Below are 14,620 nucleotides of genomic sequence, written 5' to 3'. Positions count from 1 at the left end.
TTATCCTATTTATCTATTCATCCCCATCACCCTAAGAAGCCGTGCTGTCCCAGGTACTTGATTGCATCAAGCGCCAGTTGATCCGCCTTGACAAGCTCTTGTTCTACCATGCGCTCGTACAATCCCACAAGCTTGTTTTCGTCTTCCTTTGGCGGGTGCTGGTACTTGCACTTGCTGATATACGGACACTTTCCACTCCTCTTCCAGTTTGAACATAGGTTGGTGCTCTTTGTATGAGATTGTGGCGCTGCAGGATGAGGTGGCGGAACCTTGACGGGCGGTGGAGCTATCTTCGACGATGTGAATGCCGGTGCTTCGTCACTATCGTCTGATCCGGATTCGGAATCCTCCTCAGACTCCTCTGAACTCGAAACTATCGACGACTCCGACAGGACCGAGCTCTCTTCCTCCGAAGCGGTGTCACTGGCGTATCCGAGGCCCAAATCTACTCTCGGCGCTGCTTGCTTCTTTATCATGCTTTCGTGTAGCTTCTTTCTTAGAGCAGCAAGTTCTTCTTGTCTCTGTTTCTCGTTCTCTTTCTTCGCCTGGTCTTCTTTGCTTGTATAGCGAGACTTGGTGGGCCGGACTTGGGTATCGACATGGTGTTCTTTGGGTGGTTTCCCTTGCAACTTGCGCAGAAAGTCGAGCTCAGCCGCGCGTTTCCTGGCAGCCTCCTCAGCCTTTTCTATTTTACTCTTCTCTGTGGGGAAATGCCTTCTTCGATCTTTCCTCCATTCCGCCAATTCTGCATCTGTCTGTACGCTGATCATTTCCCCTTCATGTTCGAATACAAAGCCGCCACCCTTGAGCTTCTGTGCAAATGCCGCCTCTTCGTCGATGTCTTCTTCGTCGCTGCTCTCTTCGGAAACATGCTGCTTCGAGAGTCCCAGGTTGACCCTGCGCTTCTTGTTGCCAGGTTGTACCGCGGACGGGGGCGGCAGAGCGAAGCCAAAGCTGGGTACTTGTGGAGGGACGGCAGCTTTGGCTCTCGGTGGTTTCGAGCCTTGCTGTCTTGTATTATTATTGCGGTCGCCGAGTTTCCGCTTCTGACCTGCATGTTGTGATGGAGAATACCGAGCGTCGGGTTGCTGATATTGGGGGGAAGAGGGCGGCGGGTATGAAGGACTTGCGTTTCCGGCACCTGTCATATGATTGGCAAACGCAGCCATTGACTGCACGCCAGCGGGTGTCGACATGTAAGACATGACTTGTGCCAGAGCGTTGGGGTCGAATGGTTGCTGTGCCTGGCTTTGAGTTGGCGCATTCCCCGCGAAGGCCGGGTTGACGTAGGCGTGAGGGGATGCAGGAATTGGCGGTGCGTTAGACTGATGTTGTCCATGGTTTGCATTGAAGCCTCCATTGTGGTTTCCACCGCCTCTATTGTGCTGTTGACCTCCTCCTTGGCCTCCGCGTTGGCCTCCTCTACCGCGCCCATCTCCCCGTCCACGATTATGTCCATGGCCTCCCCTTGTATTCTCTCCAACACTATGGAAGCTGCCACCTCGGTTCTGGTTACCACCTCTCCCGCGACCACGATCTGCGCCTCCTCGATTGTGCCCTCCTCTTTGATTTGCATATGGCTGCTCGCTGGACGTAGCCTTGGGCGGCGGTGGTGGAGGCGGAAACTTGAACGGCGCCATCTCGGATGCCGTGAAGGTGTCGTTTATGTGATTGAATAGGCCGCTCGCATCCCGCAAAGTAAAATCGAGAAACACGAGGTTATGCGCCCTGACACGACGTTCATGGAAAAGTTGCGTGGGAGATGAGACGCGCCTCGGGAGTCCGACAGCCAAAGTTTCCTTATCGATAAAACTAGCGTTGCGCTAATGGTCACCCAGAACGCGAGCTTAGTCTCTGACTCTCCCAAGTATATCACAATGTCTAGCTGACGACTACTCCTTACACCCAAATCCATGAAGCCTCCAAGTCTGCCAACATGTTCATACTCGTAAGTTGATATTTGATCATCCTTCCACCATGTAGACAGTAGCTTGTCAATGCCATCTTATCGAATATTCGTGAGAATGCAAAGAACATCCGACCGGCTCAATACACATGCGCCGTGATATATGAAGGCCTTGGCTTCTGTCGCAAAACTCCAATCATATCATAGCAAGACTCTGATAGACCCTCTAGACCACGATTCAAGACTTGATACAAATCAAGCCCGAGGATTTTAGCAGGCCGAGCCTGCAAGCCATCAAAGATGTAGTCAACGAAAAGTACAGCAACAAGATCATTCCAAACATAGGGCTATGTCTTTGCATGTGGGATCTATTATCAGCCACAGAGGGTCTAATCGGCCATGGGACAGGTCTTGTGAACGTCAACAGTAAGTGAAACTATCGTGTTTCTCACTTCCAGCTCACACGCTTCAGTCGAATTTCGCATGACCGTCTTCCGTCCATTCCGTGGTGAAATCATCTACGGACTTATCAAGTCTTCCAACGAGGAGGGCATTATCATCGACCTTGAGTTTACTTCCGAGGTCTTCATACCCTACCAGAATCTCCCCGAGAATTCAACTTTCTCAAAAGCAGAGAATGTCTGGGTCTGGAATTCTGAGGGTACTGAACTATTTTTTGACAAGGGTGAACCAGTCTTATTCAGGGTAGAACACGAAGAGTGGTTCGATCAACGGCCGACTATTGTGGAAAGAGATGAGAAGGGTGAAATTGTTGAGGAACGACCCACAGCATGGAGAGTCATTGTGAGTACAAATGCATCATGGATAAAATTCCATCTAATTTAGAGTGCAGGGCTCCATGGCTCAACCCGGTCTAGGTCCAACGCTTTGGTGGGCAGAGGAAGGTGAAGGAGGCGAAGAAGATGGGGATGGGGATGGGGATGTCGAGATGGATGGCGCCGAGGAATGATCATCTTTCCCAAACCTCGCGCATAGTCATATGTGACTGTTCCAATCTTTATCCTACATGACCAGAAGCCGCCTTTGGCTGGGAGGATATTATACCCATTTCCTATTCGTACCATATTCGGACAATTCTTCGACAGGTACACCATCTGAGTTGTCGGCTCATCATCGCTGCACTCCGATCTATGGATATGCATTCTCAAGCTTGGTTGAATAACAAGGAAATAAAAAATTCATGAGATAACTCAGAGACGACAACGATGTGAAACCACCGAATGTGATGTCCTAGCGTGCCGTTCTCTATATGCATGTTCACGTAATCGTCCTGATTAGGAAACTAACGACCGAACCTCGGTATCTTCTCCGCGCCGGCGCAGGAACGTTAGTATGCGTGAGCTGTGCAGCCGCGCACTGCAACGACGACCACTCTGCCCTTCTACTCTCCCTTTGCATCACACATCTTGGTCCAGAGAATAAAATCATTGTCTAGCCTCATCTTTGACACCCTACAATTCTAGAAGTAATCAGATCATCGTTCCATCTCTACCTCTCTATCTCAATTCTACATCAAAACCATCCAGCATGCCATCTTTCACCTCCATCCACCTTGCTGAGCGACCTACAGATGCCGTCATCGCTGGCAAAACTTTTACATCAAAACAGCAGGAAATCCCATCGGCAACCTCTCTCAAGGATGGAGAAGTACTATTCCAAACCCTCTACCTGTCCCTTGATCCTGCGATGCGCGGCTGGCTCAACCCTACACGGTCGTACATTCCGCCGGTGGAAATTGGCGCTGTGATGCGCGGCAGCGGAATCGGCCTGATCATCGCCAGCAAAAGCAAAAAGTTCCCTGTCGGCACGTATGCAAGCGGCATGTGTGGATGGTCTGAGTATGCTGTTCTTCACGAGAAACATGTTGAGTCTCTGGACTTGCCACAAGGCGCTGTGCCAACTGATGCGCTGGGTGTGTTGGGAATGACAGGTCTGACTGCTTACTTTGGATTACTGGAAATAGGCCAAGTCAAGGCGGGTGATTTTGTAGTCGTCAGTGGTGCAGCGGGCGCTACAGGAAGTGTCGTCGGTCAGATTGCCAAGCTCAAGGGCGCAAGAGTACTGGGTCTCGCTGGCGAAGACAGTAAAGTGGCCTGGCTCAAAGAAGAGCTCGGTTTCGATGAGGCGCTCAACTACAAGGATCCTGAGTTCCAGAAGAAGTTTCGTGCTGCGACAAAGGGACTAATTGATGTGTACTTCGACAATGTGGGCGGAGAAATTCTCGACCTCGCGCTTTCGCGGGCCAAGCCATTCTCGAGATTTGTCATGTGTGGTGCAATTTCAGAGTACAACAAGAAGAAGCCACAAGGGCCAAAGGTTAGTTGTATGCAGAGTTGGAATTAATGCGGCTGGCTAACTATGCGATTTATAGAACTACATGATGATTATTTCTATGCGTATTCGTATGCAGGGTTTCGTCGTCTTCGACTTTGCGGACAAGTACGCTGAAGCGCGCAAGCAGCTCGCACAATGGCTCTCAGAAGGCAAGCTGAAGCGCAAGGAGACTGTTGTCAAGGGTGGTATTACGAAAGCTGAGGAGGCTTTGGTTGGACTCTTCGAAGGCAGAAATACTGGTAAATGATACTCTATACTGCTATGAGTTAACAGCGGCTAATTCGAAACAGGCAAAATAATGGTACAGGTGGCAGACCTAGAGTCGGTGAAGGCAAAGCTATAGGAGATATTTGACAATGGGCTTGTCTAACATCTTTCTAGCACAGATTAGTTGGGTATCTTACTATGCTAGAGTGACCTGCAGGGAAAATTCTCGATTTTCACAAGCTTTGTAATTATGTACTATGACCGACACAACAACTATTCACTCATAGTAAAGATACTGTCTCATTTATGCAGCATATGTACTAGATTGCGAGAACGAGCACGTGAGATAGCGTTTGTTTATACAATGTTACATGCACTCACTTGGTGGTCCTAGCGTCCGCCCCTCTTACCTATGACTGTCACCCAAAGCTTTCCACCTCTTTCCCACCTATATCGCACTCGCAAGTTAACAATTACTTAAACTAGTCCTATCTGCGGTGGCAATGAGCCTATCAGAGGCCGGTGAGGACTCTGCCTCGCAGCGATGACCTTGCAGGAGCATTCGAATGTGATGAAGGAACTCCAACTAGTGTCGACTCTACTAAGCGATGAAACAAGCCAACTCGAAGACCTACCCTCTGAACTCCTCGAAAGGATCTTGCTTGATGTAATCAGCGATGTTACGCCACTAATTTCTTTGCGAATGAGCGAAGAGATGACATCCGGCCAAACTTTCGCTAGCAAATTTCTCGCCCACAGGCTGATCTCCCAGGAATCCCGTGACCACTCCTAGCGCGCACTTTCCAAAGTCATTGGCGAAACAATCTTCGATCTATGCTCACCCAAAAGCTTCGAGAATCACGCAGCCATATCTCAATGCAAGAAGTTGGTCGCTTGGCTCAACAAGCTGACCTTTTCGGCCACATATCATCATGGGGAAACATACCCAAAAATAGAGGGTAATATGTCGGTTAAATTTCCCATTTAAGATATTGTACGATTGCCACTCACTCAAGAGCTGATCCGTATGGAGAAAGATAACGCTACCTGGTACCCAAAGATCTAGCAAATGAATCCAAACGTACCCGTCGCATCCGCACTCACAGGCCCTAAATCACAATATGCTGAGCTACGACAACGTCTATCGTTTTGCCTAAAAGCCCTCACAAACCTGCATGACATTCATTATCGTATCAATGAAAAGAGCTCCCGGGACGGTATTTGCGTCTTGTTCACCAGATGCATCACGCTTGCAAAAGGGTTTCTATATCAATTGGACTCCATACTCTTCGAGCAGTAATTATATTGCTCAGCGGCTAGTACTGGAAGCCATACAAGCCGCACGTGTTCAACCTTTGACACTCGAATTACTTTCGGAAAACAACGGCGCACACAGCTTCACGATTCCCAGCATGACAGTGCCTATTACTCAAGTGACTCAATTTGTGAGAACGCTTCATTTGAGGGACTTTTGGTCACTGTATTGTGAAGAGAGGTTCGATATGACTGGAGTGGGCTTCCGGCTCGTTTCCATCACCACAGATGTATTCCCCGCATTGCAAACTTTGATCCTGGATACAGCAGTCGAAAAAACCTGCATTACCCTCAACACGAAATGTACACCGCAGTTGAATCTGCCGAACCTGAAGGAACTGATCACGATGAACACAAAGCTAGATGATGCAACGCTTATCAAATTCATCGGTCTTTTCAAAGATTCGCTCCGCACGGTAACCTCCCAGGATGTATAGATGAGCACTGGTTCTTGTAGGGCAATGTTTGAAGTGCTTCACAACCTTCATCTCGACCGTCTCGACATCACGAACCTCCCGAATGGAACTTGGATTACATATGATTCGCTCGATCTGGGTCTTACGGAAGGCCTGCTGTATGGTGCGGCAAAGGAGGCTGTTGTGAGCCCCAGCGACCTCGGGAGGATGTTGAACGGCTTGCTAGCATCTTTGCAGCACGCAAGGAGTCTAGGGATGCTGGGAGCCAGAACCCTTACGGTCTCATGCTTGGGACGTAAATTGAAGACCGATGTTCGTGTCTCGTGAGGATTGGCGATGGAGACTGAGGGTGCTATGAGTATGCGTAGGAAAAGTGGCAGACCGATTTGACCGCCTTGGGCTGGAGGGAAATGGGAGAAGCTAAAGTATACATGTACATCTCGATAAATGCAAATGGAAAGAATCAATTGAGATGATTTCGTCTTTGCGCAATGAATCATGTCTTCCAGAGTGAAATGTCTAGTCCTAATACAGCCTAGCGTGTCCTCGTGACCATTGCCATCGCCCCGCGCTAGACATGGGCAGATGGTCAATGCGCACAACTTTCAGAATGCGCATGTCTTACTCGTCCCCACTCTACAATCCTCGATCTTGACAAGGCATGTTATGCTACGAAGCCTTCTGCGAACGATAACACGAACCATGGCGTCCAACGAGCCCGCCCGCGTTCCCATCCCCAAGAATGGTGTCGACTATCGTGGCAAAGTGGTGCTTGCGCCCATGGTGCGCTCCGGTGAACTCCCCTCACGGCTGCTCGCGCTGAAGTACGGCGCAGACTTGGTATGGGGCCCGGAAACAATCGATCGCGCCATGATTGGTACCACGAGGCGAATGAACCCGCACACGTCAACTCTTGAGTTCTCACGGCTACCGACTTCGAAGATCAAGAACCCCACGCTCGATCCCGAGAATCGCGAAAGCGTCATATACCGCATACACCCTGAGCTCGAAAAGGGAAAGCTTATCTATCAGATTGGCACAGCGAATCCCGAGCTGGCGGTTCAGGCAGCCAAGATGGTGGCAGCAGATGTCGCGGGCATAGACGTCAACTCAGGCTGTCCCAAGCCATTCTCAACATCTGGTGGCATGGGTGCAGCACTTCTGAAGACGCCAGACTTACTCTGCAACATTCTGACCAGCCTGGTTGAGGAAGTAGGGAAGCCGTATGAGATTGGTATCAGTGTCAAGATTCGGATATTGGACACGCCGGAAGAAACTGCGGCTCTGGTCAAGAGACTGGTTCGCACAGGCATAACAGGTCTTACGGTGCACTGCCGAACAACGCCAATGCGACCCAGAGAGCGCGCCATCAGACACCAACTCAAGATGATTGGGGAAATATGCCGAGAAGCGGGCGTCGCATGCGTCATGAATGGCGATGTCACATCGCGCACAGAAGCGCTCAAGCTCATGGAAGAGTTCAACGTGGACGGCGCTATGATCGCAACCGAAGCAGAGAAGAACCCTAGCTGCTTCCGGCCTGACGCAGAAGGCGGACCACATGAATGGCGATCACAGTGGAAAACCGTCGTCACTGAGTACATGCGCTTCGCACTTCAAGTTGAGAACCGGTGGGGTAACACAAAGTATTTGTTGGGCCAGATGATACCTGGAAAGGAGAAGGCATACGCTCTCATGAACAAGTCAAAATGCTATTCCGACGTCATCAAGGCGTTAGGCTTGGAGGGAGTGGAAGGTTTACTGGAACAAGCCAACATTGTTGATCAGCATCTTGGCATACCGCAAACTGAGTCGCGAGCTTCAAAGAGAGCCAGAGTCAAGGAAGGAGCACTTCCTGAAAGCGACAACAACGCGCCGAGGGAGAAGCGGAAAGAGAGGGAAGACGAGCAACCCGATGCCAAGCGCATCAAGGTACCTACATCGGTTTCGGAGGTCACTGATGTGGTTCCACCTCAAGAAACATTGGTTTCAGCATTGAGTGTATGATGCTTCATTCAATAGGTCAGGCGGATCCATATAGGCGTTACAGGAACATGAGGGCATACCGGAAGCGATATCAACTGGTGGGTGTATATAGTTCAAAATCACATGATTGTAAAGTATAACACCATTACTGGCTCGATTATCACTTGTAAGCGCTCTTCACGCAATGTTCTACCGCCGTAAGAAGCAGACACCAGTCGTATCACGTGTCGAATGAAGCCTTCAATGTTGGCTCAGTTGGATCTTAACCTTGGTTCCCAACTCAACGAACATATTTACGCCACTCGTACCTACCAGTAACCCCTCCGCTGGTAGCCTGCACGCCAATATGACGCTAACGTACCCCACCATACCTAGTGATATCCGAACGCGTCTTGTTTGTTCCCCTTGATAATAATCCTCACATTTTACCCTCAATACAACAGTCTTTGTAGCAGCAACGGCGCCAAACAGTCAATTAATTGATCCCATGACACGCAGCACGAAGATGCAGAGGAAGAAGACGGCGTGGCGGACGCGTGGCGGACGCGTGAACAACGTCTCTCTGAAAGCCAGAATGACACTGAAGACGCGGCACAGAATGACATGCTGGATAACGCTGGAGACGAAAGCATGCAAGAGGTAGATAATGAAACCGAAATTTCCGATAATGATGGTGCTCGGGATGAAAGCATGCAAGAGCTACATGCTGAAGCTCAACATGCGGATGAGGATGCTGTTAATCACGGAGACGGCTTTCCGTACATTCTCAAGCTGCCCAGGGAGCTTTTAAACACAATAACGACCTACGCTATTGATAAAGAGACGCCATTTACGACATTGCGTCTTGTGAATACGTGGTTCCGGGACTGTTCGCAATCACGGTTACTCGAGGTCCTTTAAGCTAAGGTGAGTACCTTCTCAAAGGACATACAGCACGTGTTACCAAGGGTGGTCGGAACACCTCATAATCATCATGCCACAATGTAAGTCTTCTGGTCGATCTACACTGACAGTTCTGCACATATAGACCTGGGACCTCAGCAGTCCTCATGATATGCACTCCCTTGATGAGCTAAGCAAAGTTGAGGCTTTGAGCGAGGCGATCACGTCACTGCCTCTGACTACCCGCTTCGAATTGTACTACAAAGAAGAGGATGGATTCATAAGTGAGCTAGGTTTGAGTCATGCCACCAGGGCGAGAAAACAGGCATTGCACAATGGAGCAAACACCAACAGAGAGCCTAATCCAGAGACAGATGCAATTCCCGACGCACGCATAGAACGTACGTCTAGAGATACAATCAAAGAGGCAAAGAGATACTACGAAGGTACAGGAAATATTCCCAAGATTACAACAACCCTGTTCATGTACAAGGGTCTTTTATCCGACGCACTCTCGCGCTGAAAAGCAAAAGCGATCAGAGCTGAGGATGAGGCTATGTTCGGCAACATTTGGACGTTTTCCATGATGGAACACAATTTGATAGGATCCCACTACGATACAGTGACCGGATACGTCTTTGCGAAGGAGAGATTTATAACGTTCCTTTCAGAAACCCTGGGCACGTTCAGAAACTTCACCAGCGTTACATACCTGGAGTCAAGCCGAGATCCGACCCGAGTCCTTTGCTTTCCCATCGCCCTCACTGGGATTCCACCGTTTCGCAACGTCGGTTTCACAAAAAACGTTATATGATATCCTCAAAGACATGCGTACACTGCGTCTCAGCCAAGTATCGCGACGCTTCATAGCTGGCGTGACGTCCGCGACAACATCTACCGCACCAAGATACCCAAACACCACGAAGAAGTCGATTTGACAGAAGAAAACTTCCATAAACTCTGCGATTTGACAATCGACCTGACATATCACATGACGCCCTCTGATAAGATGCCTCTCACGTCCGACAACGTAGTCAAACTCGACCGTCTAACCATCCGCTACAAGTTAACCTCCGCCGCCCATCTGCTCTACGAGCCAGATTGCCTCAGCCATTTTGGCCCGTACCTCAAACATCTTGTCATTGCCAACGCGTATCGCGGCAACTGGAACCAGTTCTTCCAATCCCTCGAAAAGATCCACCCCGAGAGCCTTTCCATCGTTGTGTAGCCTGTATTCTACAACGCTGCACGCGGGGATATCCCTGGCGAGAGAGGCCTAGTTGCGTGCAGGAGCTTTTCGAGGGCACTGTGGAGAAGTGCTCGATCGAACCGGCATTGATAAAGGCGCAGGTGAAGCGGATTTGGAGGGAAGAGGACAATGCAATGGATCGTTTGTTGGAGGATCGTGAGCATGAGGGGCCGTTTGATTGGGAGGAGGATAGTAGTGATGACCTTGCTGATGAACCTACTAGTTATGGTTATGGTCATGATTCTGATTCTGATGATTGATCGTAGGGGCCTTTGTATGCTATGGTAGGAAAGGCTAAAAAAGTCGATTCAAAAACTTCTACACATCCGACTTACTTACTATACGTGGTGGTATGGTGACTGTGCCCCGCAGAGTTGTTTGACTTGCATGATTTCGCACAAGGCGTTCTTGATCGTCCCACCAATGGCCCCATAACTAACATCTCGATATCGACCGACGAGACCAACCTCCATGCGTCTTGATCAAGCCACTCGTCTCGTCTATGTAGCTGGGGGGTCCTTGTTTGAGTTTAGAAAGGTGGCAGTACGCGAGCTGAGAAGCTCAGCCCTAGACGATCGTAGGGTCTGGAGCGATCTGCGGTACTTAGCTTGAAATAGGCTCCAGTGTGGGGAGTCGAGGATATGTGATCAGGCTATGCTTTGTTTACGGGTGAGGCAGGGGTGTACAGGTATCAGGATCAAATGACGAAGGATCTACAATAGCGGGAGTTACCTAGCAGGTAGGTACGCAGGAGTAAGCAGGTACGAAGGATCTAGACACGTTGGAAACAGCTTCCCTATTCGACTTTGCAATATTCAACAAGCCTATATGCTCATTTGAAGATCAGTTCGGGCTGGAATAGACCCGAAAGTAGTAGTAGTGTAGATACATGTACATGTACACAATGGAGAGTCACGTGACAGATAACGCTCCTGATGTGGTAGACCTCTGGATTGTTTCTCTATTGACTTCTCAAAGTAAACACTTCAGCAGCAACTCAAACAACAACAAGGCTATACCTCGTGCTTGCAATCAATGCTGTGAATGTTAGTGCGATGCAAGCTGAGCAACCACGCTTTCGCCGCGAGACACGGACGTCCCTCGCACACAATCGACTACTGACCGGTCCGATCCGCCTCTCACAGCCTCTATGCGCGCGCGCCGCAATAGACACAGGCGCATCATGTATCCGAAAGCGAACCGCTGGGGATGCACGGATGACGTGGCGCTATTCCGGCCCCCATTTGATGCAGCTGAAGCTCTACGGCTGCAGAGCCGCACGCGCGCGATAAAAGCCGGACGATTATGATTTCCCTCATCATGCAGACTGAACTCTCTTTAGATACACCTACCAAGTCCTGCTGTTTCTTTACTCATCCTGCAGAGAAATAATTGATTGCTTGTCGTCGAATTTGTTGTTGTTGTTGAAATGCCACAGACGGAAATAGCGTTAAATCCGATGGGCGGCGGCGGTAGTAATTCGTTCGCAAGGGGCCCTGACGCCGAGGCTGCGAACATCAACAGAAGACCTGCTAAAGATGGCTCTTCGACACAGGTTCCGAGTTCTGATGGGCTCAGAGGTGAAGAAGGGAGACAAAATGATAACCCCATTGGGTCGTGGCTATGTGCCGAGGGTAAAACAGCTTTTGTTGAACGCGGCACAGCATCGCTAAGCTAATGTTTAACAGGCGAATATCGCAGGTACATCGAAGCGCTAAGCAAATCGAACCCTGGGCTGAAGAGCGCCGATCCAAACAACGCAAAATGGCCGTTACAGAACGGCAACGCTCACGTGGTGTTCCTTGATTCACCGGCTATAGCAACTCCCAAACCCACAAAACGGCATGCTGGGTTCACCAAAACCGAGTTCAGGAATGTAAATGATCTCGAAAAACACTTTCACGAAGCAAAGAAAGATGAGAATCACGACCGCAGACGCATCTACATTATGGAGGGCTTGGCTCCTGACTATATTGCCCAGGTCGGTGGTCACTTCTTCATGGATCCTACTTTCTTTCAAAGACAAGAGCGAACGTGTCCTTGGAGCAATGACTTCACTCCTATGAGTGATGCATTACCACAGCCAAGCTTACTGGAACCCGAGAAAGCGTTTCATTTGCAGTACTGCGAGTTGAGGACGTTCAATAAGGCGCTTGAACCAAACAAATACTACTTCTGCCAGCGGACTGGGCGGCACATTGGAATGACAGCATCACGCAAGAGAGAGAAGACTACTGTTGGTATACTGAGAAGGAAAGTGGCCTGGTGGTCGCGAAAAACTGATAATGGGGGCTGGGATGGTACGTTGCTGCTCACCCGGGCTTACCGATTTCCGTTGAGGTGGTCTAGAAAAATGTGTTGTTGCGAACATGATGGAGATGGTATGAGATTTGAATGTGGATGCTAACGTCCCATCAGTCGTCATACTCTGTGATCCTCAGCTTGTGAATCTTCAACCCACGCCTAAGCCCATAGAGGATGATCATACGACATTCACGAACTCTCCTTTCCAAGATGGTTATGTTGATTTTCTGCCGCCTGTTCCATATCATCAAATGGCGAGTATAAGACCACATCCGCATACATCGGTGCTTGTCGATATTCTCTACTACTATGAGCAACACTCGGAGCTATTTTCCTACGACGAATGGAAGTCGCCAGAAACATCTGCAGTATTTCTCAAGAAGATCGTTGCAGCACATTACCTCCAGCTGGTGGACTACATCAAAGTGATGCTGCCTTCATTAGAGCTTCGTCTTACGACTGCCTGGGTGCAAGAACAAGACCAATGGAAGAGTTTGCAGACTACATCTCGTCGCTGCGGTAATTACCGCGACGACATCGAAGACATCTTGCTCAGTCTCGGTTATCCACTCGATGACCAGATGAGCTGTTCTGCGAACAAGAGTACGGTGGGTTGGAAAGACTGCGAGAAGGACTTTCAACACGCCTACTTCCGACTCAAGATCCTCAAACAGCGTGCGGATAATCTCATGCAGTCCATGACCGGTCTAGCATCCATTGCTGGCAACCACCAGAATCTTGAAGAAGCCAAACGCGTGAAGCGACTGAACCTGCTCGCTCTGTTCTTCATCCCACTTGCATATACGAGCAGCTTGTTCAGTATGCAGGATACCTACGCGCCCAACCAGAAGCACTTCTGGGTCTACTGGGTCAGCGCTTTGGGCGTCGCTGTGTTTACGGCTGCGGTGATGTGGGGGCTGGACAAGTCTTTGGACGACGAAGCGCAGTGGACTTGGGATCTACTCCAGAAGGCCAAATTTTGGGGCAAAGATAGAGTCGATCCAAGTGCGGGCGAGAGAAACAATACGGGTCTTTTTAATCAGCGTTCTCATTGAGCATGGGCCGGTGTTTCCTCGGAGTCTGTTTGTTTTGTGTTTCGGTGCTTGGAGCAGGCGTTTTTCGGAAAAAACATCACGAGACCTAGCTTTTTCACACTTGGCTCAAATATCAGGAGCGCGGTTTTTTGGTTTCGTTGTTTCATCAAGTGAAACGCGCTGGCACTTGAGTGCCGTGAAAGCTCGTACAACTGGCATCTGAACCAAGGACTTGCATTGTTTCGAACGATCTCGGTAACAGTTCCCCTTACACATTTTTTCACACGGCTGACAGCGTCCAAGCTCGTGTTATGACCTCTCCATACCCAAGATTCAGAGAGTCTTTAGGATACTTTGGTACCAAGAAAGTGACCAAGTGGCTCTTTAATCTGTGATCTAACATGGGACAATTTTTCATTTTCCAAGCTAGCAGTTCCATCTACCCGTTCTCCAGCGTTTTTCATTTTGTATTGGTTGCAAACCCCCCTCTTCCCGCGCCCAGATCAGCACTAGCAAGCGTTCTCTCCCTGCCAAGTTTCACCTCCATTTCCACATATGCTTTCGCCTCAGTATCAAGAAAATACAGCTATCCTAAGATTGGAATCCAACTACTCATATTGAACGCCGCGTGTATGCTACACAAGTGCTTACTGGACAATACTCGTATGTTGGACGCGAGTTTGGCGTGTTTCATGGAGCGGTTGTGAGCTGGGGTCTTTGACACCATGGCGGCGCGCAGTGTTCGTTTTCGATGGAGTACATGGCTGGAAGATGAGAGGAGTAAAGCAGAGCTTGGGGTCACGGCGTGGAGTTGTGCCAGTATGTGCGAGGGGATGGCGGTACATCCGGGCGCGACCGAGATGAGACCGAGAGTTCATCTTAACGACTCCGTGGCAGATGGGTTGCGTGAACTGTCGTGACTTCCCGAGGATAGATGACAGACAAGACTAGCTCTCTGCTCTGGATG

The 14,620-nt window shown here is 49.6% G+C and overlaps 7 protein-coding genes across 7 annotated transcripts; 6 read left to right on the top strand and 1 right to left on the bottom strand.

The window, feature by feature from the left end:
• Positions 1-26: 26 nt before the first annotated feature.
• PtrM4_137530 (NUFIP1 multi-domain protein) lies at positions 27-1,640 on the bottom strand (the record flags this gene model as incomplete). Its single annotated transcript, XM_001938194.1, has 1 exon — positions 27-1,640. The coding sequence occupies one exon, from the start codon at positions 1,638-1,640 to the stop codon at positions 27-29; it is 1,614 nt and encodes a 537-aa protein (XP_001938229.1).
• A 296-nt stretch (positions 1,641-1,936) lies between these two features.
• PtrM4_137520 (uncharacterized protein) lies at positions 1,937-2,752 on the top strand (the record flags this gene model as incomplete). Its single annotated transcript, XM_001938195.2, has 3 exons — positions 1,937-1,948; positions 2,137-2,332; positions 2,379-2,752. 3 exons carry the CDS (start codon positions 1,937-1,939, stop codon positions 2,750-2,752), a joined length of 582 nt encoding a protein of 193 aa, XP_001938230.2.
• Positions 2,753-3,454: 702 nt separating this feature from the next.
• Positions 3,455-4,604, top strand: PtrM4_137510 (uncharacterized protein; the record flags this gene model as incomplete). The annotated part of the gene is made up of 3 exons (XM_001938196.2): positions 3,455-4,243; positions 4,299-4,500; positions 4,552-4,604. The coding sequence occupies 3 exons, from the start codon at positions 3,455-3,457 to the stop codon at positions 4,602-4,604; spliced, it is 1,044 nt and encodes a 347-aa protein (XP_001938231.1).
• Positions 4,605-6,900: 2,296 nt separating this feature from the next.
• Positions 6,901-8,205, top strand: PtrM4_137500 (tRNA-dihydrouridine synthase; the record flags this gene model as incomplete). Its single annotated transcript, XM_001938197.2, has 1 exon — positions 6,901-8,205. The coding sequence occupies one exon, from the start codon at positions 6,901-6,903 to the stop codon at positions 8,203-8,205; it is 1,305 nt and encodes a 434-aa protein (XP_001938232.2).
• Positions 8,206-8,787: 582 nt separating this feature from the next.
• On the top strand, positions 8,788-9,084 carry PtrM4_137490 (uncharacterized protein; the record flags this gene model as incomplete). The annotated part of the gene is made up of 1 exon (XM_066109342.1): positions 8,788-9,084. The coding sequence occupies one exon, from the start codon at positions 8,788-8,790 to the stop codon at positions 9,082-9,084; it is 297 nt and encodes a 98-aa protein (XP_065960264.1).
• Positions 9,085-10,057: 973 nt separating this feature from the next.
• PtrM4_137480 (Tymo-45kd-70kd domain containing protein) lies at positions 10,058-10,294 on the top strand (the record flags this gene model as incomplete). The annotated part of the gene is made up of 1 exon (XM_066109341.1): positions 10,058-10,294. The coding sequence occupies one exon, from the start codon at positions 10,058-10,060 to the stop codon at positions 10,292-10,294; it is 237 nt and encodes a 78-aa protein (XP_065960263.1).
• Positions 10,295-11,744: 1,450 nt separating this feature from the next.
• PtrM4_137470 (CorA, Mg2+ and Co2+ transporter) lies at positions 11,745-13,674 on the top strand (the record flags this gene model as incomplete). The annotated part of the gene is made up of 3 exons (XM_001938199.2): positions 11,745-11,949; positions 12,004-12,615; positions 12,734-13,674. The coding sequence occupies 3 exons, from the start codon at positions 11,745-11,747 to the stop codon at positions 13,672-13,674; spliced, it is 1,758 nt and encodes a 585-aa protein (XP_001938234.1).
• Positions 13,675-14,620: the final 946 nt, after the last annotated feature.

This window comes from Pyrenophora tritici-repentis, chromosome 8, assembly GCF_003171515.1.
Source record: "Pyrenophora tritici-repentis strain M4 chromosome 8, whole genome shotgun sequence".
In the NCBI taxonomy this organism is placed as follows: Eukaryota; Fungi; Ascomycota; class Dothideomycetes; order Pleosporales; family Pleosporaceae; genus Pyrenophora; species Pyrenophora tritici-repentis.
Note: the sequence above shows the minus strand (reverse complement) of the source record. Positions and strands in the feature narration are given on the sequence as shown.